Source organism: Coregonus lavaretus (assembly GCF_964263955.1).
Source record: "Coregonus lavaretus genome assembly, chromosome: 7".
Taxonomy (NCBI): Eukaryota; Metazoa; Chordata; class Actinopteri; order Salmoniformes; family Salmonidae; genus Coregonus; species Coregonus lavaretus.
Window position 1 is genome coordinate 44,231,352 of NC_139994.1, and position 27,564 is coordinate 44,258,915.

The 27,564-nt window shown below is 42.7% G+C and overlaps 1 protein-coding gene across 1 annotated transcript; it reads right to left on the reverse strand.

Annotated features, from left to right (window-relative positions):
• Nucleotides 1–7,923: 7,923 nt before the first annotated feature.
• On the reverse strand, nt 7,924–27,152 carry ache (acetylcholinesterase (Yt blood group)). Its single transcript, XM_084164811.1, has 11 exons — nt 26,989–27,152; nt 17,445–17,867; nt 16,178–16,282; nt 15,648–15,861; nt 14,973–15,236; nt 14,551–14,733; nt 14,269–14,367; nt 13,719–13,911; nt 13,219–13,411; nt 12,882–13,060; nt 7,924–8,050 (listed from the first exon to the last, which is right to left on the reverse strand). The coding sequence occupies exons 2-11, from the start codon at nt 17,777–17,779 to the stop codon at nt 7,929–7,931; spliced, it is 1,887 nt and encodes a 628-aa protein (XP_084020937.1). The 5' UTR covers nt 17,780–17,867; nt 26,989–27,152; the 3' UTR covers nt 7,924–7,928.
• Between the last annotated feature and the right edge of the window lie 412 nt (nt 27,153–27,564).

Here is a 27,564-nt window from a genome sequence, read left to right on the forward strand (position 1 = left end):
GTTAGGAAATGTTTCCTAGTTCCGACTAGCACGTGAACACGGCATAAACCAGAGATATCTGTTTTTTTGCATGGGCTGCATCTCAATCTACTGCATCTGTCAATATCGGCCTTCCGCATCTGCGGTGGAATGTGGCAGAGCTACAGCAGTGTTTGTCAGACCAGGAGACATCTCGAAAATCGGACTTCTAACGAAAACGTCTGTACAGTCAGAACGGTTTGGGCTACACACTAATATGACCCATATATGGAAAGATGAGACTCACAAACAAGATGGTGTTCTGTGTTGTTGTTTTTTTTAGAAAAATGAATGAAAGTGAATAGGGTATTTCTACGTCAAAGGTATACGGGGAGTTTCTTATATCTCTCAGATATAGGACAGACACTTCAAAACATACTTCCTTTAGATTTATTTTTGGACTATCTGTTTTTCCATATATGAATCTGTTATTCAAAGCGTTTCTATGGGCATATAGCAGTAATGCCAAATTCAATGTTTCATCAAATCAATTTGTAGATCTGTCCGCTAATACAGGACTAGTAAAGCCCCAGTGAACTACTTTTTTGAGAGAAAAAAACAAATCACTAAAAATAATTAATTGCCTGTGCTACAGACTGCTATATCGGTCAGTAATACAGTACTAGCAAAGGCCCAGTGCACGCAAAAAAACAACAACCTTAAAAAAATTATTCATATATCTTTTTACGTTCTGATATTTCAGAGCAGCACCCTCAACACCTCTACTTCCTGTGGCTATGCTAGTGGAGATGATTTACGATGATTGGTGTGTCTCTGTGTGTGTGCTTGCTTCCCCTATTTACTCACCGACACATTGCACGACAGGAACACACCCAGTGCTGCCCAGTTATAAGCCTAAAGATATGGGCAATTCCCGAAGTCATACTCCATTCTGTGTGCTTACACTCCACTCTTGTGGCCAAACCAATACACTACAACCTCCTTTGACATTTACTTGTTATTTTATTCCCCCCATAAATTATCCTCTGTAAATATATGAATAATTCAATATTATAGTTAATATAATATACATATAATATGATATGACTCTGTATGACAGGTAAGAGGGAAAGAGAGATAAAGAGAGAGAGGAGAGAGAGAGTGAAAGTAAGGAAAGGGAGAGAGAGAGAGAGAGAGAAAAGAGAGAGAGGGAGAGAGAGTGAAAGGAGAGAGAGAGAGAAGAGAGAAAGAGAGAAAAGAGACATAGAGAGAGTGAGTATTACGAATTCCCTGCATCTCACAACCCTTTCAAGTTGCACACTCCACTCTCCATCCCCCAGAAACGAAGCCTGAGATCTTAGGCCAGGGGTACCATAAACCGGCCTCTCAATCTCTCTCTGACTTGTCTGAAATTGCCCAAATTAGTTGCTGGGGCAGTTGCTAGGGCAGGTCACACACTTTTCTGTCTCCTTCAAGCAGTGGCAGAGAGAGCTGCAAGCTCCTAAACCTCTGCCCTGCCCATCACATCTGGATTCATATCTCTGGACTGGGATGGTGTGTATGGAAGCATTTTGATGCCGAAACTCAATTGGAAATGCAAATGGGAAAATCATAAATCAATAGCATGTTTGCAAATCCTTTTCCTTAATAGGTATGCATTTTTTGTGACAAAATTCTAATTGAAATAGCAAAGTGTGTTTGATATTTCATTTCCATGATACTATCCAGTACAATGCTGACATTTAAAAATATAATGTAAATGCTTAAGAACAAATCACTCCTGGTCCGTGTACTTTTTGATTTCTGAGTCAAAACGGAGAATGGAAAAAAGGAAAACTGCATTTTATTAATTTTTTCAGAATTTGAAAAACGACTTATTTTCTCATTTATTGGACATGGAATAACGGAAAACAAATAACAACAAAATGTATTCTATTTGTTTATTTTCGTTTTTTGTTTTGTTCATACCCGGAAGTACACGCCCCCTCATAGAATATTCACAGGACTAAGGAGTGTGTTTACAGCCTAGGTTGGCAGCACAAAGAAAGGGTTAGTCTGTGTGTGTGACAGGAAGATACAAATACTCATTTTAGCTAAGATGCAGAACTTATGAAGTTAGCATGCCAATAGAACAAACTCAACAACAACTGAACGAAGTTGGCTTGCTGGCTAGCACAAGCTGGCTGGCTGGCTAGCAATGTAGGTCATGTACAACTAATTATCCCATATTAGGTACTACTACTTGGATAGATAAGAGGCAGAAGTTGCAAGCATAGTTGTAGATGCTGTGTACTGTATGCTTGCGTCTTTAACAGTATTGAGTCAAGGAACAGCTTTAATGCTCAAGAAAATATGGTGTCACAGTGCTGATGGGAAAGAGCAGGCAGTGGGCTTCCTATCTCTTGTGGGGATACCCTGATGGTGCAATGACATATATGACAACCAGCAGTTTTTGTAAAGACTGATGGCCAAAGGGGTCCCTCTCGCTCCACACACAGTCACTGTGTCAAAATATATATACACTGAGTGTATAAAACTTTAGGGACACCTGCTCTTTCCATGACATAGACTGACTAGGAGAATCCAGGTGAACGCAATGATACCCAAAACATGCATCCTGTTTGCAATAAGGCACGAAAGTAAAACTGCAAAAAATGTGGCAAAGAAATGATCTTTATGTCCTGAATACAAAGCGTTATGTTTGGAGCAAATCCAACAACACATCACTGAGTATCACTCTTCATATTTTCAAGTATGGTGGCTGCATAGGGAGGTTTTTAGGATACAATTAAAGGAGACAAATAAACAGAATAGAGCTAAAGCACAGGCAAAATCCTTGAGGAAAACCTGGTTCAGTCTGCTTTCCAACAGACACTGGGAGACAAATTCACCTTTCTGCAGGACAATAACCTAAAACACAAGGCCAAACGGACACTGGAGTTGCTTACCAAGACATCATTGAATGTTCCTGAGTGGCCTAGTTACAGTTTTGACTTAAATTAGCTTGACAATCTATGGCAAGACTTGAAAATGGCTGTCTAGCAATGATCAACAACCAACTTGACAGAGCTTGAAGAATTTCTAAAATAATAATGTGCAAATATTGTACAATCCAGGTGTGCAAAGTTCTTAGAGACTTACCCAGAAAGACTCACAGCTGTAATTGCTACCAAAGGTGATTCTAACATGTATTGACACAGGGGTGTGAATACTTATGTAAAATACATATTTTTGTATTTCATTTTCAATACATTTGCAAAAATGTGTCATTATGGGGTATTGTGTGTAGATTGGTGAGAGAGAAAAAAATCAATTTAATCCATTTTGAATTCCGTCTGTAACACAACAAAATGTGGAATAAGTCAAGGGGTATGAATACTTTCTGAAGGCACAGTAGTACACCTCTCTGATCCAGAAATACTTTAAGAAATGAAGAGTACCGATATTTCTGTCTGAGCATCGCTAGCAAGCCCAGGAAACCTCTTCCGCCTCACGTTACCAAAACCCGGTCCACCGTGTTTGATTGACAGGTCTAACACGCCGAAAACGCAAAGGAGCAATACATAAAAAATTAAAAAAGCAAAATTAAGCATTGTGGTTGATTTGTCTAATTTTATTGATCATTTGAATTTTGACAGTCTTAAGTATGTAAAAGCGTTGTCAATTGCTAATTGAGATTTTTTATTTTTTTTTGTCATGATTCATGCATCACAACAAGGAAATTAAATGGCAAACACAAGAAATGATTTGTCAAAAGCATTTACTTTTAATTATCCACTTTGCTATTTCTTTTTCAAATTGGCAGACAATATGCATACTAGATCATGAAAATCATAATGCAATATATTTTTTTACATTTCAATTAGAATTGAAAAATGCATACCCAGTTTGAAAAAGTAATTGCAAACATGCTATTGATTTATCATTTGCCTATTTGCATTTCCAATTGAAATGTGTAGATTGTTCTTTGTACTTTGTTACTATTGCCTATTGTATGTTGCCTGTGTTTACGGTGTTGTGTAATGTGCAGGTAGCATATACATTAATACAGTCCTTCCCTTGTTAATAGCCTTGTTGCTCTACTTGTGCTATCAGTTATTGTATTGTGTAGTGTATTCATTACCCCCGTTTTCTGTCCATTAAGAACCACTAGCATTCCACGTCCTTTCCACATACATCCCCTTGCACATTTCTACATTCCTGTGTGTGTGTGAATAAAATTCCATGTGCGTTAACTCTTGGGCTGCCTTATTCCCCTCTAACCGTGGGCGGTGTCAGTGGGTCACAGACCATCAAACACGTAAAGCCGTGTTGCGCTCTTTCAGTAAGGAAAGGAAGAGAGAGAGAGCCTCGGTATTAGAGGTAAACAAGCAAGGTGTCTTTATTTTGTTGCAATTTGACAAACAACAAGCTGGCATTCATGAATACATACTTCTACAAAGCCATTCTAATGTATTATTTAAAGTACTAGCGACCGTAACAAATGATGCAGAAGTAGTAGTACTGTAATAGTACAGTAGTGTTACTAGTATAGACTGTATATACTATATACAGTAGATACTATGCTGTATATACCCATGATACTGTATATACTCTATATACTGTTTAGACTAGTATACTGTAGTAGTATTGTAGTAATACTGTTGGATTGACAATAAAAATAATATAACAATTCAAATAAAAATATGGCACTCTTTATATATATTATATTGCTTTGTCAATCTTGATCATCATAATCACCTTTGTCGTACAATAAATGTCATATATTTAGTAATCAATGTGTTATATTATTGCTAACATCAACTGTAATTTCAAAGCTATAATAATTGTAATAATAATCAAAGTACATCAGGGGTATTATATTGTTACAGAAAATAACGGTCATAAATCTGGAGCAGAATACAGAGATGGGGGTGGGTGCTTGGCACATGCACAAAGGGATATTATTGGAGGAGAAAGGGTAAGCAGGCCCTCTTATTGGAAAAGAGGTGCTTGAGCAGCTGTCACTCAGTCATCATCGGAACACTCACGCAGCCAATCCATACATACACACATGCATTCTTTTCAGTCAAACAAAGTGGATGCGACCCAAATGGCAACCCTTTCCCTATATAGTGCACTACTTTTGACCAGAGCCCTATAGGCCCTGATCAAAAGTAATGCACTATGTAGGGAATATGGTGCCATTTGGGACTGAACCAGTATCTAAATAATTACAGATAGTCTTGGAACTTTTTTTCAATTATTGTCAATATAAGTTACTTTTTTATTTTAACTAATTTTTTAAAAAGCTAGACTACTCTACTCCAGTCGTTAAATAGGAGTTGTACATGCCGGTAAATAAATCAATCATAATGCTTTACTGAAAGACCCACTGACCAATCACTAGGCTGATCCAGATCCCTTCCACAATGTCAACGAACGCAAGTTCAAATAAATATGACATTACACATATGACATCACAAAAGTATGACATCATACAAAAACTGTATAGAGACGGGCAGATGGACACACAGACAAGTAGACAAAGACAAGCAGAGACAGAGGTGGACACAGATAAACAAACAAACAAAAGGTAGACTCACACTGACAGACAATTAGACACACAGAGATGGACGGACAGACGGAACACACAAAGACAGATAGACAGACGGACGGATTTATCATGTCAAAGTCCCCACGAGAGCAGCCAAACTCAGAACAATCTCAACAGATAGATAAACACTCCAGACAGTCTCTTATACTCTGACATCTGTAGTTGGTTTAAACCTGAAGAATGCAACTGCAAAATAAAATACTGAAAAAGATGAGTAGAAACTCACACCTAGATAGTACGTATATGTCACATTAATAATAAATAACCTTAATATAGACGAGTGGAGTACGTAACCCTGTTTTATTCTTTCCCTCCATCTCCCTCTCTCCTTTTATCTTTACCCTCTCTCTCTCCATTTCCCACTCACCGTCTCACTCCATCTCTCACCCCCCTCCCTCTCTCCTCCCTCTCTCTCCATCAGCCCCAGCCACTGCAGCAGTACAGCCCAAGCAGGCCTGTCAGTCTCATAGCCAGTGAATGGCTGACGCAGCATCCTGTCGTTTTAGTGGAGCACTGAGTGAATTACACACACACACACACACACACTGAGTGAATTACTTCAGCCTCCATTAGACTAACGAGAACCGTTCGTCCTCTGGGGACACGGAGAGATGGAGGATGGGGGGGGGGGGGATGGTTGAGACGGGAGAGAGTTGGATAGGACAAAAGAGAGAGATGGAGGGGAGCGAGACACAGACAACATCAGTGGTATGCACATCCACAATATATAATACTTTACTGCATTCTGACGCTAGAACAAACAACAGTGGCTGTGACTGACATTCACGAGTGCTTGGCTACATATAGGTGATTGACAGAGGTATGTGGATATACACTGACAAGTGCATACAAATTTCACATCATTGCTCTATCACACAACGACACACACACACACACACACACACACACACACACACACACACACACACACACACACACACACACACACACACACACACACACACACACACACACACACACACACACACACACACACACACACACACACACACACACACACACACACACACACACACACACACACACACACACACACACACACACACACACACACAGAGTGGATTGAAAAACGTGCACTGAGGACCAATACTCACAAGTTCAGCGATCAACAAGATAGACGTGTGACATATAACATGACTACATGTCTATCTTGTTGATCACTGAACATGTGAGTATTTGTCCTCTGTGCACGTTTTTCAATCCACTCTGTGTGTGCGTGAGCCGGTGTGTGTGTCAGTATGTGAGAGAGCGATAGTGTGTGTGTGTGTATGAACTTTGTATGCACTTGTCTGTGTATATCCATGTAGTGTAACTCACACAGACACACACACAGTCTAATCGTTTTTTTTCAGTGTAGTTCTTTTCTAACCCAGCAAACAGGGATTTACATGGCTCCAGATTCCTATAATAATTGATCAAAGGTTTTAGGTTTGGACCCACCCAGACTACATCCCAAACCACACCCTATTCCATGTACTACTTTCGACCAGAGCTTAGTAGTGCACTATGTAGGGAATAGGGTGTAATTTGAGATGCAAAAGAAGACGCTCTACAGACCCAGATTGTATTCCGAATCCCACCCTTTTCCATATGGAGTGTACTACTTTCAACCAGAGCTTAGTAGTGCACTATATAGGGAATAGGGTGTCATTTGAGACAGAAGAAGACACTACACAGATACAACAACAGATCACCTAACTAATACAGCCAGAGAGAAAGAAAGAAGGAAAGAAGGAAGGTCAGATAGACGAACGACAAGTGAACGGATACATAGATAGACAGTGGAAAAGTGGTCAAAATAGCTGTTTTAAATAAAAATAATTAAAAATAAGCAGATAACGAGATTTGTATCAACTGGAAAATAATAAAGTTAAGTAAAAAAAAAAAAAAAAAAAAAAGTGATGTGGATCACAGAGGTTCAGTCGTACCACACTTCCGCACGCACACACACACGCATGCATGCCCACAGATGCATGCACGCACACACACACACACACAAACACACACACACACACACACACACACGCAGTCTTCAGAGGTACTGTATTGACACACATTTGAAATGTTCACCTTTTCACAGCCTTCATCAATGACCACCTCCTTCCATAATAAATCTGATGCTGATAAAATGTCAGCTTATGGACGTGTTATAGGTAGCCAAACATCCGCAATGGAAACAAAAACAAAAAACACAGAAAATATGATTTGTGATACAGTAAAATGTGATTTTGTGGGGGAAAGGAATCCACTGTTTGGCCTTCATCAAGTTAAATGCAAGCCTTAACAAATCATATCACATGAAGAAATGTAGGAAACTATGGAAGGACATGGTCGTCATTATCTCTTGCTCTCCTCAGAGGTCAGTGCAGCGCTCCTGCTTGCTGTAATGGTCGAACTGGCTCTTCCAGTGCATCATGTAGGAGGACCAACGATGGAACTCCACCTTCCACTGACGCTCCGCCTCGTCTATGTTATCTGGGGAGGAGGAGAGAGAGAAAGAGAGAGATTCCCACAAGTGAAAGACAGAGTCACCACTGTCACCTACAGATGGAATCACACAATATCAGACACATTCAGAAAGGAACCCGGGAGACAGCGGGGAAGACCCAGGAAGCGACATCATCCCTGTTTATCTGACATGGGGTCATAGGTCAGGAGACTAACTAGAAATGTTTCACACAGACCTCTAACAGTAAAACACAGTGGCTTTTTGGGTTTGGAACATTTCCAATGAAAAGTTGGCATTATACTCATGTTTGGGTTTTTGGTATACAAACATGGATCACACACACAGTGAGTCAAGTGGCTATCGACATATGTTCCGAGGTAAAGAAGGAGGGATGAAATAGAATTGTTGTACATTACAAAAATATGCAAAATAAAAGGATAAAGGAGAGAGAAAGGGAGTTTGAGGCTTCTCACTTTGCCAGCCAAGATAAAACATATATATATATATATATATATATATATATATATATATATAACTTTAAAAATTGCGAGATAAAACGATATTAGCAAAAAGGACTTCAGATTGAAAGGAGAGCAGATGGTGAAATCAAAAATAGAAAAAAGGTCTACGCTTGGAGAGAACAGAGAAAAAGCACAAGGCCCTAGAATGAGCTAAATAAGGACTTTGTCATAGAGGAGAAATACAATTAGGCATGGAGTGGAAGGCCCAGAGGGGTTCCGTGATTCCCTTCATCCTGCTAACCTTTCTGGCTAAGTCTTAACATTTTCTGATCTGATAGTCTATTTATTCAACTTAAAGATGAATTGCAGACAAATATAAAAAAGGTGATAAAAGTTAGTTCAAGAAGAAAAAAAAGTATGGAGAGTGAAGTCTTGACAGGTTCGGATGGTGCCTGCTCTTCTTGGTGAAGGCCTCTATTCTTCTGGTAGTTGAGTTGAATGGTACTAGGGAGGGACAGGTTTGATTATGATGATGGTAGTGCTGGAGTTGACTAGCCAGTCCTGACGTTGTTCTCAATCCTCAGCTCTCTGTAGCAACTGGACGACTCCTCCACTAGCAATGTGTAGCACCCACTTGGGTGATGCTTCTTCTGCTTACGAAAGAACGGTAAAAGCTCACCACACATCAGCCCAGTGTATAAAGTCAAGCTCACCACGAGGGAGCGTTCTGCCATCTCCACAATTCAGTCCTCTCACTTTTGGGTGGTTGAAACTAGAAGCCGGTGCTGAATGATTTTATACAAGATGAAGCTGTACCGTATGGCTGCAGTCTTGAGAGCTCCGGCCCAACTTTGCTATTTTGTGACTATTTTGGCGTTTATCTTGACTTTTTTTGCACTAAATGTATCTGCTATCATTTCATATGATCAACCAAAACTTTTGAACATCAGATCAGAAGTTGCTAACCTCAATTCCGGCTTCAACTTTGACTCATCCGCCCTGGGCTCTTTATGTACCTCCAATCCAATCTTCGGGCTACCCAAGAGGAAACACCAGCGAAAAAGAGGCAAGAGATCGGGCGTCCTGTTGAGACTAAGGCAAAGGGAAAACTGGCCACATCTTCCGTCCATTCTATTGGCTTATTCACTTAAGAATAAGATTACCTCAGATCGTGGATTTGCTATCAACGGGACTCTCATTCCTGCAATATTCTCTGTTTTTCTGAAACATGGCTTTCGGACAAGATACCCCCATGGCTATCCAACTCGATGGATTCTCCATTCTTCGAGCAGACAGGTCATTGATTCAGGGAAATCCAGAGGGGGAGGGGCATGTCTCTTCATCAACAACAGATGGTGTGCAGACTCTAGCGCAGTGGAAGTCTCTACCTATTGTTCACCCATCTTGGAATACCTGATGGTCAAATGCCAACCCTTCAACCTCCTAAGAGAGTTTTCATCTGTTATCGTGACTGCTGTACATACAAACTATGAAATAACACATATGGAATCATGTAGTAACCAAAAAAGTGTTAAACAAATCAAAACATATTTTATATTTGAAATTTTTCAAATAGCCACCCTTTGCCTTGATGACAGCTTTGCACACTTGGCATTCTCTCAACCAGCTTCATGAGGTAGTCACCTGCATTTCAATTAACAGGTGTGCCTTGTTAAAAGTTAATTTGTGAAATGTCTTTCCTTAATGCGTTTGAGCCAAATCAGATGTGTTGTGAAAAGGTAGGGGTGGTATACAGAAGATAGCCCTATTTGGTAAAAGACCAAGTCCATATTATGGCAAGAACAGCTCAAATACGCAAAGAGAAACGACAATCCATCATTACTTTAAGACATGAAGGTCAGTCAATACGGAACATTTCAAGAACTTTGAAACTTCAAGTGCAGTCGCAAAAATCATCAAGCGCTATGATGAAACTGGCTCTCATGAGGACCGCCACAGGAAAGGAAGACCCAGTTATCTCTGCTGCGGAGGATAAGTTCATTAGAGTTACCAGCCTCAGAAATTGCAGCCCAAATAAATGCTTCACAGAGTTCAAGTAACAGACACATCTCAATATCAACTGTTCAGAGGAGACTGCATGAATCAGGCCTTCATGGTCAAATTGCTGCAAAGAAACCACTACTAAAGGACACCAATAATAAGAAGAGACTTGCTTGAGCCAAGAAACACGAGCAATGGACATTAGACGGGTGGAAATCTGTCCTTTGGTCTGATGAGTCCAAAATTGAGATTTTTGGTTCCAACCGCCGTGTCTTTGTGAGACGCAGAGTAGGTGATTGGATGATCTCCGCATGTGTGGTTCCCACCTTGAAGCACACACCTGTCTATATAAGGTCCCACAGTTGACAGTGCATGTCAGAGCAAAAACCAAGCCATGACGTCGAAGGATTTGTCCGTAGAGCTCCGAAACAGGATTGTGTAGAGGCACAGATCTGGTGAAGGGTACCAAAACATTTCTGCAGCATTGAAGGTCCCCAAGAACACAGAGGCCTCCATCATTCTTAAATGGAAGAAGCTTGGATCTACCAAGACTGTTCCTAGAGCTGGCCGCCCGGCCAAACTGAGCAATCGGGGGAGAAGGGCCTTGGTCAAGGAGGTGATCAAGAACCCGATGGTCACTCTGACAGAGCTCCAGAGTTCCTCTGTGGAGATGGGAGAACCTTCCAGAAGGACAACCATCTTTGCTGCACTCCACCAATCAGTCCTTTATGGTAGAGTGGCCAGACGGAAGCCACTCCTCAGTAAAAGGCACATGACAACCTGCTTGGAGTTTGCCAAAAGGCACCTAAAGGACTCTCAGACCATGAGAAACAAGATTCTCTAGTCTGATGAAACTAAGATTGAAGTCTTTGGCCTGAATGCCAAGTGTCACATCTGGAGGAAACCTGGCACCATCCCTACGGTGAAGCATGGTGGTGGCAGCATCATGCTGGGGATGTTTTTCCGCGGCAGGGACTGGGAGACTAATTAGGATCGTGGGAAAGATGAATGGAGCAAAGTACAGAGAGATCCTTGATGAAAACTTGCTCCAGAGTGCTCAGGACCTCAGACTGGGGCGAAGGTTCACCTTCCAACAGGACAATGACCCTAAACACACAGCCAAGACAACACAGGAGTGGCTTCGGGACAAGTCTCTGAATGTCCTTGATTGGCCCAGCCAGAGCCCGGACTTGAACCCGATCGAACATCTGTGGAGAGACCTGAAAATAGCTGTGCAGCGACGGTCCCCATCCAACCTGACAGAGCTTGAGAGGATCTTCAGAGAAGAATGGGAGAAACTCCCCAAATACAGGTGTGCCAAGCTTGTAGGGTCATACCCAAGAAGACTCGAGGCTGTAATTGCTGCCAAAAGTGCTTCAACAAAGTACTGAGTAAAGGGTCTGAATACTTATGTAAATGTGATATTTAAGTTTTTTATTTGAAATAATCTAGCTGTAATGTTTTAATGTTTCATGTGTGCATGTGGTAAATAAATGAAACTTGAAAGCATCTTTTGAATGCGGTAGACAGTTAGCTATAGCTAACTAACTAGCTAGCTAGCTAGTTTAGCAAACTAAACAAATCGATCTGCCATCAATTCTGCCACTCTGTTGGTCAAGGCAACTAGATACTGTATATTCGATAAAAATGTAATGAGTTATCAAACACACCCCAAAAAACAACAACACGTAAATCAACTAAATGTGCACAATAATTTGACAGAAGCTCTCAGATAACACTGCTATTACAGCCCCATGGCTATGGGCCCATGGGCTATGGTCAAAAGTACTGCACTACATAAGGAATAGGGTGCCATTTGGGACGGCAACCTCTGGCTCCCAAGAATGCAGGCCATAGATTCCTGGAACTAACCTTAAAATCTATGACATCACGGTCCTATCCTTCTTGATCCAATCTGACCCTGGGTCAGTTTAGTAAGGAAGTGTTGTAGCTACTGTAGAGTGTGCTATATGCTTTACTGACCATGCACAACTTTCCATTGCAAAACCAAACAAACCACACCATCTCACTCTCTCCCTCTCCCTCCCTCAGTTATTTTTATAGTTCTGTCGGTTGATTGAGCCCTTTTCCCTGTAAAAGACTAAGCCGCAGGTAGCTATCTCTGAATATTTCTAGCCATTAACCCTCTGTATAAATCATTTGAATATATACTTGCAGCCAAATAATGAGTTTAATAATTAATCTCCCTTACAAATAATTGTGATTACAATAACCATATATGGTTGTACAATCTAAGCTGAGGGAAGAATATGAGGAAATGGTGTTGACAGTATGTTTGTACTGTCATGTGCATTGCTTTGATGTCCTTAATGTACTGTTAGAGGTCCAGATAGTGTCATCGTAGTGTGTGTGTGTGTGTGTGTAACCCTATTACCGGTGATGTTGAGGAGGCGTGGCAGGAAGCGGTTCCAAAATGCACACAGCTGATTCCGCAGGCCCTTGTGGATCTTCAGGGATTCCGTGTTCAGACCCACGTGTTTCTGTTCACTGTTGGTGAACTGGGGCCACTTCCGCCTGCTATCCACACTGCCATCAAAGTTGATATTGGGGTTACTGGAGAGAGAGGTGAGAGAGAGTGGGAGACAGAAAGAGAGAGAATAGATTTGATTAGGGTTGGACAGCTTTCAGTGTGCTTCGATAGACAACACACACAGACCCACCCATACCCTTTTACCACGTTATCTCCCTCTCACTCCCCCCCTCTGTCTTACCCGGTGCGTGCAAAGTTGGCCCAGTATCTCATCATGCGTCGGCTCAGTTTCTCCTCCTCTGCTGTGTAGTTCAGTCTCTTCTCCAGTGGCATGCCGAACACAAACTCTATCTCGTAACCATGGATAACGCCCATCCACTCAGGCCACGCCAGGTTAGACGCACGGTGGTCAAACAGGTACAGGTACACTCCACCTAGAGAGTTTGAAATAGAGCATTGAATGAAATAGAACATGTATCCCTAACCAGGATGGCTGCCATTTTGAGCACATTCTAGAGCTATGCATGTCTATGACATCAGCCACTGTGTTGTATATATCTCAAACAGGTACACTCCACCTGGGAACAACAGTAGGATAGGAGAGACATTGACATGGAATATTGACACAGGACTTTTGAGTTAGACTTTTTGTTTGCACCTAGTGGAGCAAAGGGCCTTAAGAACCAACCATTGTATGACATGAAATAACATCTTTGAAAAACATTCATGAACCATCCTTACCTTGTGAGTTCCCATCCTTCGTGGCCCCAGCGTTGCCTGCTTGTTGGCCATTGTTGGCACCCTGGTTAGAGTGAAACTGGGCATAGCTCCTGGCAAAGTGCTGCAGGGGGCAGATGACATTATGGTCTCCGACCACATCATCCAGGGCATCACGGTTCTTTGCCCCATTGTTCTCATCGAACCAGTCAGTATACTGCAACACAATACAACTGAATTAGTCAGTCAATCAATCATATTTATTTTATACAATAATTTGTACCTCCACGGTTGTCACAAAGTACTGCAACACAATACATGGTAAGACATTTGCGGTTACCCGGTTGCCCTTGCGAGGGCAAGTAAACTGAACAGTCAGGCAAGTGGAGTGTGCTCTGGTTGCCCTGATTGATACAACTGTATTAGTCCATATGTTACAGCGAACAACTAGAATCTGTTTTCTAGCTTGCCAGATCAATTCCCCTTTTTTTCCCCCAGCACCCGGCCCAACCGGGATTCGAACTGGCCACCTTTCGGCTACAGGTCCACCTCCTTAACTGGCTGGGCTACTTACCTGCAGCACCACGGCCTCCTGGCCGATCTCGTTGGCATGCGGAACACTCAGCTTCACGCTTTCCAGGAAGTCCTCGCGTGAGATCAGTGACTCATTGTCCTATGGAGAGTCAATGGAAGGTTTGTGTGAAATTGTATCAGTGTCAGTGGAACACACACACAGGCATGAATGTACAAACACACACCCACACTACACATGCACACACAGAGAAACACACACAGGCACACATGCACAAACGCACACATGCAGCCGCCCCTCTCCGCACATTTCACCCCCCCCCACCTTGCTGAAGCCGGGGGCTCCATAAAGGAGGAAGAAGGACCCCTCATCCTGGTTGACCCCCAGCAGGATTTGGGTGTCCTTGAAGTTGCCTGAGCTGAGCATGGCCTCGGGGTTGTCTGGAAGGACCACGCCATCGATGACGGGCACAAAGGAGAAACGGAAGATGGCAGACCACGGCATGACCTGAGAAGACAAAACAAAATGTATTTATTTCGCCTTCATTTAACCTGGTAAATAATTTAAAACACATTCCTTACATTACATGTAAATGCATACGTTAAATGTGAACGTAAAACATAAATGTAAACTTAAAAAGTAACAATGTAAATGCACATTTTAACGTAATATTTTTTCAAACGTAAGTAGAAAATTTAACAAATGTAAAACTTAAACGTAAACATAAATGTAATGAATTAATGTACCTGCCACTCCTGGTCAATGAGCTCCTGCGGGGGCTTGTTGCGAAGACAGTCCACCAGCTCCGTATCGTTACCCCCAGAGGGGCAGCCGACGAGCTTCCCCAACATGACGGCCCTCCGGTGGGCTTCAGCTGGCGTAACAGTGGCCCAGGGGCAGTTTGGGGCTCCACTCTGGAGGATGGCTCGGGTGAAGGTGGGACGACTGTCGGGAGACAGGAGGTGCATCCCAACAGAGACTGCTCCGGCACTCTCCCCAAAGATGGTCACCTAGGAGTAGTGATAGTAGTAGTTAATAACAATAATATTGAATTTATAGAGTGCACAAACTTGCTTTATTATCTCCCGAGTGGCGCAGTGGTCTAAGGCACTGCATCGCAGTGCTAGCTGTGCCACTAGAGATCCTGGTTCGAATCCAGGCTCTGTCGTAGCCGGCCGTGACCGGGAGACCCATGGGGCGGTGCACAATTGGCCCAGCGTCGTCCAGGGTAGGGGAGGGAATGGCCGGGATGTAGCTCAGTTGGTAGAGCATGGTGTTTGCAACGCCAGGGTTGTGGGTTCGTTTCCCACGGGGGGTATGAAAAAAAAAACAATTATGTATGCACTCACTAAAAACTGTAAGTCGCTCTGGATAAGAGCGTCTGCTAAATGACTACAAATTTAAAAAATAATTATCATTACCTGTTTGGGGTTTCCCCCAAAGAAGTGTATGTTATCCTGGACCCACTGGAGGGCCATGCGTTGGTCTAGGAGCCCCACGTTCCCAGGGGCCTCCGAGGAGCCGTGGAGAGCCAGGAACCCAAAGGCGCCGATACGGTAGTTCATGGAGACCACCACCACCCTCTCCGAGTGAGCCAGGTAGCGCCCGTCGTACACATCCAGGGACGAGGAGCCGCTGTAGAATAGAATACAACACAACTTTATTGTCCATATGTTACAGCGAACAATGAAAATGTGTCTCCTGCTCAATTCTCAACCTCCCAAAACAGCACTTGCATGCATACACACAAACTTGAAAGAAGCACAGGGTCCTAGCCACAGTGCAACACCCCTGGACACAATAGTAGTTAGGGGATTATTGTTAAGATGTAAACCAAGCAGCCTTCCACTTGTCAGATCAATTCCCCCCTTTCTTCCAGTGCCCTTCCTGCGATTCGAACCGGCGACCTTCTGGCTACAGGTCAATCTCCTTAGCCCACTGGACTACCTACCTGTAGAACCCCCCTCCGTAGATCCATACCATCACGGTGAGGTTGTGAGGTCTGGGGGAGGCGGGGACCCAGACATTGAGGTAGAGGCAGTCCTCGCTCATCTCCCTGTTGAAATCAAATCAAACTTTATTTAGTAAACATCTAGCTAACACCTGGTATAATGAAACTTTATTTCAAATCAAACTTTATTTAAAGTGCATTTAAAATCGCAAACACACTTTAAAGTAAAATAATGAAATGAAGTAAAAGCAAACAAGAAGCAATAAAACAGATTAATAATTAAAACAAAAAAAATGGCACCCTATTCCCTACATAGTGCACTACTTTTGACCAGAGTCTAATGAGCCCTGAGGGGGACACTACGAAGCAAGGTAGATCTACTCAGGCTTTTATGAAGCTAGCCAACTTCACTTAGCAGCTTCACATTACAGCTCAGGCTATATCTGTACTACGAAGGTGGATATTGATCGTGCACCCACTGCTTCCTTGAGCCTGCTCGAGCAAGGCTTGTAACTGCGCGTTCATGTCGCACATGGCTAATCGAACGCCGAACTCTTCATTGAGACAATGCTGAAACGTCAATCCATGGGCGCGTCAGTGCCACATTTTCATTTGTGCCAAAATCAAAATGAAGGAAACGTTATCTTGCAAATTCAGCAGGCTAAGCAGTGTGAAATAGACTTTTATATTTTATTACCTATCGTTAATGCCATCTTTGGTGTGCTTATCAAGGATCTTTTTTCCCCACCTATGATAATATTATTGTATTAAGTCATGCGTGAAGTTTAAAATGCATTCTGTCATTACTAAATGTGTCATGTGATACATGACAATTTTTTAACACACAAAAAATATTTCATTAATCAAATATTTAATCAGTCATCTTCTTCAAATGAAGGGGATGATGACGCAATCTTTGCGAGAGGGAGCGAATCTGATCAATTCATGGCTCAGTTACTTCATTCAGGATAAATGGAGTTAGCTCTGAGTTAGCCTGCCCCAGAGGCAGGTTAGTGCTGAAGGATTCGTTGCCATAGAAAATGACCTTGCTAAAAGGTGAGTCACTTTCGTGGTACCGGTTATCCTAAATTAAACTCAGAGTTGACTAAAGTTACCTCGCTAACTCCTCAAACCTGATTTGTAGTATACCCCTCTGGAATAGAGGGCAATTTGGAACCCAAACAAAGGATGTCTAAAACAATAGTAGACTTCTTAGAGTTTCGCATCTCGGAAACCTGGAAAATGTCAACGTAAAATAAATGTCAACCTGTTGGGGTTCCACATCTCGCTTCCCTGGAACCCGGGGAAAGAGGTGTCAACGAACTGGTAGCAGGCATTTGGGTAGGAGCTAGCTTCTAACAAGTCCGACCACGGCTTCTTGGGCTCCGCCTTTCGGAAGCGCTTCTTGCCCAGTGGGGGCTCCGCAAATGGGATTCCGAGGAAAGCGGTCACGTGACTCCGGTCCGGCGTCGGTAGTCGGACGCCGCGGACGCGTCCTGCCAGCATGGTGACGATGAGTTCCGGAGAGTCGCTCTGGGAAGAGGAAGAGGCGAGGAGAGAGAGGAGGAAGAAGGGGAGGAGGAAGACGGTGGAGGTATGCATGGCGCTGTTGTTGTTGTTTGTTTACTTCTCGGTTCTGATGTCAGGTAGTCGGAGGTGTGTGGTCTCTGTTCTGTCTGGTTCCTCAGATCTGTAGGAGAGAGGAGCAGAGGGAGGGGGAGAGAGAGAGAGAGGAAACGTGATTAGGAGAAAGAGAGTGACAGAGAACAGATGACACAAAGGAGAGAGAGAGAGAAGGGGATATAAATACAAGCAGATCTATATGGAGGAAGAAAGAAATGGAGTTGCGTGTTGGAAAGAGGGAGAGCTTGGAGAAAAAAAACAGTGGGGCTTGATAGTATTTACTAAGCAGGTATTTACTAAGCAACAGCGTGAGGTCGGTTTTAGAGAAAGAGGACAAGAGGTGAAGGAAAGGAAAGAACTTAAGCAATATTAAATATTGAAGGAAACTCTACACCACAAAGGACCCTATAGTCGTAGGAGTCAAATTAATCAAACCAACTGTGCTGATACGACTGTGAGGATCTCTAAAACACACACACACACACACACACACACACACACACACACACACAGCCATGCAAGCGCAAACATGCACTCACACACACACAAACCTCAGAGGTTGTAAGTTGTTGTTTTTGTTTTGCGATGTGTGGTTGCCATAGCAACAGGATTAGTTTGGGAGTCACAGTCGGGAATAGGGGTGCATGACTTTCACTGCAGCTGTGTGCTATTTCAGTTCTCTTCCTGCTTCGCTGTATTTTGTTCTATTTTTGGTGGTGTCACCTCTCTCCCGATCACCTCACACACACACACACACACGAATGCACACACGCACGCACGCACGCACACACAAACAGTCACAGACACACACACTGCATCCTCTCCTCATGTAGGCCAACTGTACGCTTATATGGCATCATCACATACAGTCAGGTCCAACATTATTGGCACCCTTGATAAAGACGAGCAAATAAGACTGTATAAAATAAATAATACAAATACTGAGCTATATTGTACTCTCAAAACATTGGGAAATGATATACTTTTTTACTAATACAATTGCTCAGAGAAATAGATTTAGTTTAACTAAGTAAAACATTTAAAAATAGCGGTCAAAATTATTGCCACCCTTCCTTTAAATACTTTTTCTAAGATTTTATGAGGTTGGAGAACATGTTGGGAGGGATCTTAGACCATTCCTCCATACAGAATCTTTCCAAACCACAGGTTTTCAATGGGGTTCAAGTCTGGAGACTGAAATGGCCATTGCAAAATGTAGATTTTTGTGATCGATTAACCATTTCTTTATGAATTTTGATTAGTGCTTGGGGTTATTGTCTTGCTGGAAGATCCACTTGCGGCCAAGTGTTAGCCTCCTAGCAGAGGCAACCGGATTTGTTTTTTCTCTAAAATGTCCAGGTACTTTAACAAGGGCCCCAGGATCAGTGGAAACAAATTAGCCCCATAACATCAAAGATCCACCACTATATTTTACGGTAGGTATGAGGTACTTTCCGGCTTATGCTTTTGTTTTCCAACGCCAAACCCACCACTGGTGTGCATGGCCAAAAAGCTCTATTTTCATGTAATCTGACCATATCACTGGTTACAATCCAAATGCCAATGCAGTTGATCAAACTACCTGTCTGCATCTGCCTGCCAATGGCAGAGATGAAAAGACAGGAAAGGACCCACTCTCTGCCCCCTTCCCCACCACGTTCAGGAAAGACTACACCCCTATTGCCACTAAACAGCGGGACATTGGAAATCATCCATTTCAAGGGGCACCCCAAATGGCTCCCGCCAAGCCGCAACAAACAGAGCTGGGACTTTATGATTTACGAGAAGACTTTTCGGAAGTATAATCATTACATGAGTATCTAGTGTGGTATGCGAGAACATGTACTGATGCTATGATTATTGTGTGTTGTAGAAATGTTTAAGTGATGCGTGTATCCATTGATCTTGCATCGATCTCAGTGGATGAAAACTGATATTCCCTTGTGGATTATTGGCTATTATTAGTGCACGAAAGGACCTGGAGCCACTGCAGAATTTACGTAAGCTGCATTCACTGTTGTCTTCCTCATCCCTAGAATCCCTGCTTGGTTTGAGTGTGTAAATCTGGGTGTACTTCAGTAGATATATTTCAAATAGGAAGGTAAGTGGAACAACTGCACATTTTGGGAGGAAGGAGAGATAATTGGGACATAGCCCATGTTGTCTTGAAGGAAACTCAACTACCTCAATATATACAATACAGTATATACACTGAGTATACCAAACATTAGGAACACCTTCCAAATATTGAGTTGCACCCATTTTTGCCCTCAGAACAGCCTCAATTTGTCGGGGCATAGACTCTGCAAGGTTTCGAAAGCGTTCCCCACAGGGATGCTGGCCCATGTTGACTCCAATGCTTCCCAGCGTTGTGTCAAGTTGGCTGGATGTCCTTTGGGTGGTGGACCATTCTTGATACATACGGGAAACTACAGTTGAGCATGAAAACCCAGCACCGTTGCAGTTCTTGACACAAACCAGTGCTCCTGGCACCTACTACCATACCCCATTCAAAGGCACTTAAATATTTTGTCTTGCCCATTCACCATCTGAATGGCACACATACACAATCCATGTCTCAATTGTCTGAAGGCTTAAAAATCCTTCCTTAACCTGTCTCCTCCCCTTCATATACACTGATTGAATTGGATTTAACAAGTGACATCAATAAGGCACCATAGCTTTCACCTGGTCAGTATGTCATGGAAAGAGCAAGTGTTCTTAATGTTTTGTATACTCAGTGTATAATACTGTAGTAGGCCATAGGAGAACCACGTTGAGGGAATTCATCGTTACCCACATAACCATCTCAAGATATTGACATTAGAATGAGACCACACACAGCAAACAATACAGGCCTTAGTGTGTGGTCACTGTGTCTGTGTGTGGTCACTGTGTGTGTGTGTGTGTGTGTGTGTGCGTGCGTTAGGGATGGGCATTTTACATTAATATTGGGATATCCAGATAAAGATCTTGACTCTTGACCAATCAGTAGTTTTTACTAAAAGCAACAGTGATATATTTTAAATGTCATGGTATTTTAAATGTCATGGTATATCCTAGGTAACAATATCACAAGGATCATTTAATTTATAACAACGCTTTTTCATTGTCAAAATAGACCTACAATTGTTTTTCTATAAAAATGATCACTGACTCAAGTAATCGAATGCCAATGTCCGTTCTGATATCCAGATATTAGATGAACCGTGTCTAACCCTAGAGTGTGTGTGGTCACTGGTTAGGCTACAGTACACTGATGATGTCTAGTCAGTAGACTGGACACCTTATACGCTTCTCAAATGTAGGATGAGCTAAGTGAGGACTGACTTAAGCTTGGGGGGGGGGGGGGGGGGGGGGGGGTGAAGGAGTGTGTTTTATTTATGTGTGTGTAAGACTGTGTGTGTGTGTGTTTGAGAATGCATGTGTGTCTGGAGAGACAGTCTGGGTAGATACTAGGGAGCGCCAAAGAAAGACGAGAGGATGCAGGTTGGCTAGTCTGCAGTTACATATCGGGATATTATCTTTGACGATGTATATCGTATAATTTGGACAATATCGCAATATTATTTTTGTACCTGCACCATAACTTTTCCTTCATAGCTTGTTCTCCATCTTTTTTTATATAGGGAGGCCATTTGTTTTCAGCACTTTTATTTCCATGACTGACAACTCGTTTTCTCATGGCTCTCTCTTGTCCCTCTGCAGCAGACATATGGTGAGCAATATGTTTGGAACATTGAATCGCAATAAAAACACAGTATTGAATTGCAATACATATAGAATCGTGAGAATCGCAATAAATATCGTAATGGCACCTAAGTATCGTGATAATATCGTATCGTGAGGTCCCTGGCAATTCCCAGCCCTACTATTTAGTACACTATGTTCCACCAGAACCCAATAGGACTCCAGTGAAAAGTAGGGGAATAGGGTGCTATTTGGGATACAACCTGGGTGTCTCAATTGAGTTATTAATATCTGAAAGGACAGCTGAGGGGCGGAAGTGGGGGAGGGAGGGGTGAGGAGGAGGAGGAGGGGGGAGAGAAGGGGGAGAGAAGGGGGAGAGGGGGATGAGAGGGGTGTCCGTTCTAGAATTAGCTCCTGGAATCTGTGTATGAAGTTCACAGGGGGATATGTTTCAGTGTGGGGGTTTACACCGCCGTCATATATACGTTATGCGTACGCGCTCTTCTCTCTCACTCCCTTTCTCTCGCTCTCTCTCTCTCCCTCTCCATCGCTCTCTCTCGTGTGAACTCTGGCTTGGTTGCTGTGGAAACGCTGGGCCCACACCACCTACTGCATCCTCTGTCCATCTCTTTACCTCCTCCTCCTCCTCTTCTCTTCCTCCCTTTTTCTCTCTCACCCTCTCTCGTCATCCCCCTCTGGCACTCTCTCTTCCTTACTCTCTTTTTATTTTTCTCTCCGTCCATCGCTCTTTCTGCTAATGTAATGTCGGACTCCCGGTTCAACCAATGAATCCTCTCTCCATTCTATACCCACACTCCTCTCTCTCTCCGTCTTTCTCTTTCCTTCCCCGATCTCTCCTTTATCTCTATCCATCTCTTTCTGCTCCATTATGTTTTCCCTCCATTATATGTGTTCTTAGAGCTTTTCCTGTATGTCTCCCTTCATGTGATCTTAATTCAACTCCACACACACACACACTGTCATAGTATATATCCCTTAGGGACCGAATACATTCCAATTCCATCCGCCCAACACACACACACACACACACGAGAGATCAAGTGCCACTAGCAGCAATGGCACTGGTGACATCATTGGTCTAGTAGTCCCACTGTCTTGCTTTTGAGAAATCGTGGATAGGCCCATATAGGCCTACTATAGAGAGACACTGTGGCCTACTAGTATACTTTACTGTAATGTACAAGTTAGGCAATAGAGCTACTATATAGGCATTATAGAGGGAGACAGTGGCCTAGTACTTCTATACTACTCTGTACTGTAATGTAGATCTAGGCTTATTTCAGCTTTGTTCATTTGTAATGAATGACCATGCTGATGTTGATCTATGTCAGGGATGGGCAACTTTGATGGGGATGGGGGCCACAAAAATCGGAACTCCACGATGGGCCGCAGTTGCTCGTGGGTCTGCGTCCTCACACACACTCAAACGCACACGCGCGCACACACTCGCTCACGCACACACAAACACACAGTCATCTTTGCCTTTTAGTGACGAACACGCCCTGATCTGTCACTCTGGGTGACATGGAAGATGAGCGGCACAGGAATCACTGGAATTTTCCATTTCGTGATTTGCACGGCTAATGTTTCACCCACCAGACTCTTTACACACACACACACACCGGGTATTGGAGGCAGGCAACCATGCATTATACTGTACAAAGAGTCTATTGGCTATCCAATATAGGCCTATTTCGTTGAAGATAAAACTGGTTATGGGATCAGATGGATCAGAGTAGATTAGAATAGAATAAAATAGAATCTGAATATGAGCTTGCCTACTCATCACAACAAATACTAGCCTACTAGATATGGACAGGCTGGGTCCTGGGTGGTGCGCAATCAGGAGGAAAATACCATTAGGCCCAACCACCTCTCCAGGGAGTACAGTGGTTGCAGCAGCAAATGACAGAGTGGGCTTATCTAGATTGTATCAACATGTAGTTGAATGATTGAAGATAGATTTGGGTCTGTGGGGGGTGGGGGAACATCACAAGTGTGATGTTCTACAAATAAACATGCTTCCCAAAACAAACTAACAACAACAACTGTTGACCCTGGGGGCTATTTATTTTTATTTTTACCTTTATTTAACTAGGCAAGTCAGTTAAGAACAAATTCTTATTTACAATGACGGCCTACACCGGCCAAACCCGAAGGACGCTGTGCCAATTGTGCGCCGCCCTATGGGACTCCCAATCACGGCCGGTTGTGATACAGCCTGGAATCGAACCAGGGGGGCTGTAGTGACGCCTCAAGCACTGAGATGCAGTGCCTTAGACCGCTGCGCCACTATAAATTAGTTAAGTTTTAGCCCAATGGATGATGTCATCTTTTGATGACATCATTTCCATAATGAAACTGTAGGCTTATAAGTGATTAAACAATGTAAAGTCTATTCAAGGTTAGTTAACATTTTACGCCCAGTAAAGTTGAATAGTCTATACCACAGCCAACCACGCTTACTAATATTGTGATATTTTAAGTGTTCACGTGAGTCCGTGATATCTTCTGGGGTGCGTTTTTTAGCGATTCTAGGGGCAATAAATGGACAGTTGTGGAGCGCGGGTATAATGTAGCGGGATACCTCAAGGAGGGGATAGGTGACAGATTGTGGTCGAGGTAAACAAAAATACTTAACTTAAGTTCATCCCTCTCCCTCTCTCTCTGTACGCACGCCCCCTCGCGCTTTTAATCAAATTATAGAGCTATCTACCCGTCCGTCCGTCTGTCTTTCTCTATGGAGTAGCTTATGGGCATTTCCATCGAAAAGGATCCATGAGCACCAACATGTGAAGTTCATAGGAGCATAACAACTTGGGTGTCAAATGAAAGCTAAGAGTCTATATTTTTGGGAAATGAAGGCAGATACATTTTTCAACCATTTTCCATCTTAAGAATGTGGCATAAGTGAAGTCTTTGATTTCTGGATAAAAACAGATATAAAAGGGGTCTTAGGAAACATCTACCAGCAAAAGTCTTAGAAGGTATCAGAAATACATCAAAACACAATCATGTTTATGTAAAGAACCCTGCCAACTAATATTAACACACATATCTTTTTGGAGAAATTGTTAACCTTCTGTAAGTATAAGAAATATTGCCTTGTAATTATGTTACCAAAAACCCACATATCTTTATGTGGAGGGAGGATAATCAAAGTTCACAGAAGTAACAAGTAATGGTAGACCTACCAATTAGTTATAGTGATTTTACTGATATACATTTAGTTTATGAATTATTAAGTGATTAAAACTCGTATTTCTGTTACAAAATTTGTAACGGAATTACCAAAAATCAGTAACGGAATTACTGCAGCTGAATTGGCTACAATGGGAAATCATAATAGTCACAAACCACAGTTTGGTCACCTGCTACTGCCCTCCCTTCCACTGGCATACTGTTATGTTCAGCTGATAACAGTTTTCTTTCTGTTTCTGTCATCTGGTGGTTAAACCAAAACAGTCTGAGTCTGGACAACCTCTCCCTCTCTCTCTCTGCCTTTCTCTCTCACTCTCCCGTTAATGTCACCTCTCCCAGCTCTTACTGCCACCTACCCATGAGCCTCCTCTCTTTCCATTTACTGTAACCAGCATCCTCGCCCACTGAGCACCGACCGACACCGGATGTTGAAAAGTAGTTTAAATTTGGTCAGTCAACCCTGGCCTTGATGTTAACGTCCACAGACAAACCGGACCAAATCTGAACCTATCATAGACATATGTTTCACAAGTTTGGATAGCACAGTACAGTACAGTACAATACAATCCAATACAGTGGTACAGTACAGTACAATAAAGTAAAGACAATGTAGCATAGTATAGTAGAGTACAGTATATTGTACTGTAATTTACTGTACTGCTATACTCTACTATACTATAATGTACTCTTCTACTGCACCGTACTGAACTCTACTCTATCCTACTCTGCTGTGCTGTATTGTGATGTCCAAACTTGTGAAACATGAGGAGAATTACATTCATATCCATAATTATGCATTTCTGTATAGTACAGATCAGGGACCCAAGATGTAATTCCGTTACCGGGTGTAAAGCCACTTCACTTACTGCAGTTCAGTAACCAAAATAGATTTTTTCAAACCCAAGGTGCCATGTCATAGCTGACACCCTATTCTTTCTGCAGACATCTTTTCATCTTAATTCAGAGCAGATATTTAACAGAGTCTTTGGAAGATGTGGTCGCATAGAAACCTGAGGGAGATTTTACCGTAATTCCGTTACCAAAGTTTGCATCTGCACAGTTCTTCCACTAAATTCGTTTTTGTAAATGTTTCAGTGGAAATTGTTAAAAGTAGTCCTTGTGCATAGAGTTGTATGGTTTGTTCTACTTTGAAATCAATGGTTTTGGTTTCTCATACATTTTAATTCCGTTACCATGGAATTGCCCCTATACATTATCTGCTAATAAGGCTATAACATGATTCCGGCATATAGGTAGACTAGACGTATAGTCTAGTCTGAAGATGATATGGCATTATGGCAGGAAACCATGCCATCTTATTTTGACAGCAGTGCCACAGACAGTCGTTATGCAACATCAAGGAGAGAGCATCTCTCTCTCGCACACACACACACACACACAGGATGGCTCCGGTAATGGTTATCCAGCTAACCCAACCAGCCAGCTGAAGTAAACAGACATCAGACATTTGTGACATGGCCAGGTCAGGAAATCTCTCTCTCTCTCCCTATCTGTGTGTGTTGATCTGTCCAACATGGCACAAGATCACAGCAATTAGGCTACTAGGTCTAGGCTATGACATTGGCTGCCATAGTCGCCTAATAATGCAATTACAATAATTATAACAATAATAATACTTATTATTATTAACAATAATAATATACCTATAATAAACACTGATTTGGCCTACAAATGCCATGTTTCTCAACAAACTGGTTGCACCCGATTTGCCACAATTGCATTTGGTGGCTAGTTCACAATGTTTTGCGTTTGAATGTAGTGTCCATGTTCGTGTAAACACAACGTCGTCCACTGTACTGTCTATGAAATCTATTAAAAACATGATAGACGAGACATCGGCTACCTTCTGCGGCCCCAACCAAAACGGATGTGCGCGAGGCGAGGAACACCAACAAACACACATGCGTCTCGCTCTGTGGCTCGCCATGGAAGGCGCGTCACACACGCAACAGCATCAGCACAGTAGTCTATACCCCACCACCACAGACACACGCACTGTCAACCACTCTCCCTCTCCCCCACAATATCCAATTGCATGATCATGATGCCTGGTTTAATTTAATTAATATCCCCATTCGAATGTTCCAATTCCATTTCACTCACTGGCGGGACTGACAGAGGCGCGAGACTAGATCGAGACATTTCGAGCAAAATTTCTATAAAAGGACAGACACAGCAGCTGCTGATGCATGCACAGACGGAGCTCGAAAGGAGCCGAGCGCATGGCTGGGTTCATGCTGTGCGTTTTACCTTACCCGGCTAGTTAGTGGTGGGTCCTCCAGTGGTCAAAACCAAATCAACTCTGCTTCAGCTGCTGCTTCGCTGAATACCCCGGAAGGCAAGCTTCCCTCCTCGCCCTGTCACCGTCTTTAGAGGACGTTAAACCCCGTGTCACCGGCACCGTTCATGGGGTGAGGAGGGTTTCTACTTGGGGAGCAAAGACGCGCGGTTTAAATTACGGTCTTCGCTGCCTCGCTGTCAGACATAGATGTCTTCTGTTTATTGTGCCCCTCTCTCTCTCTCGGTAGTGTCAGAGCCGTACTATGGTGCTATGACGACAGGGGGGGACTGCCAATGATAAAGCTCTTCAACGAATGGGGAAAAAAAAGGAAAAGTGGTAGGCTACTCAAAGAACTCTCGCGAGAAGAAACGCAGCTATCCATACTTGTCTCTTCATGTGTCAACAAGGGTTTGCTTGCCAGTACACTTGCCAATACACTGACCAGACTTTGTATGTAGGCTGATATGATGTTCTGATATTTGTATTTCTGATTTTAAAAAATCTTTCAAATTCAAATTGCTTTATTCACATGACATACTATTAGTAATAA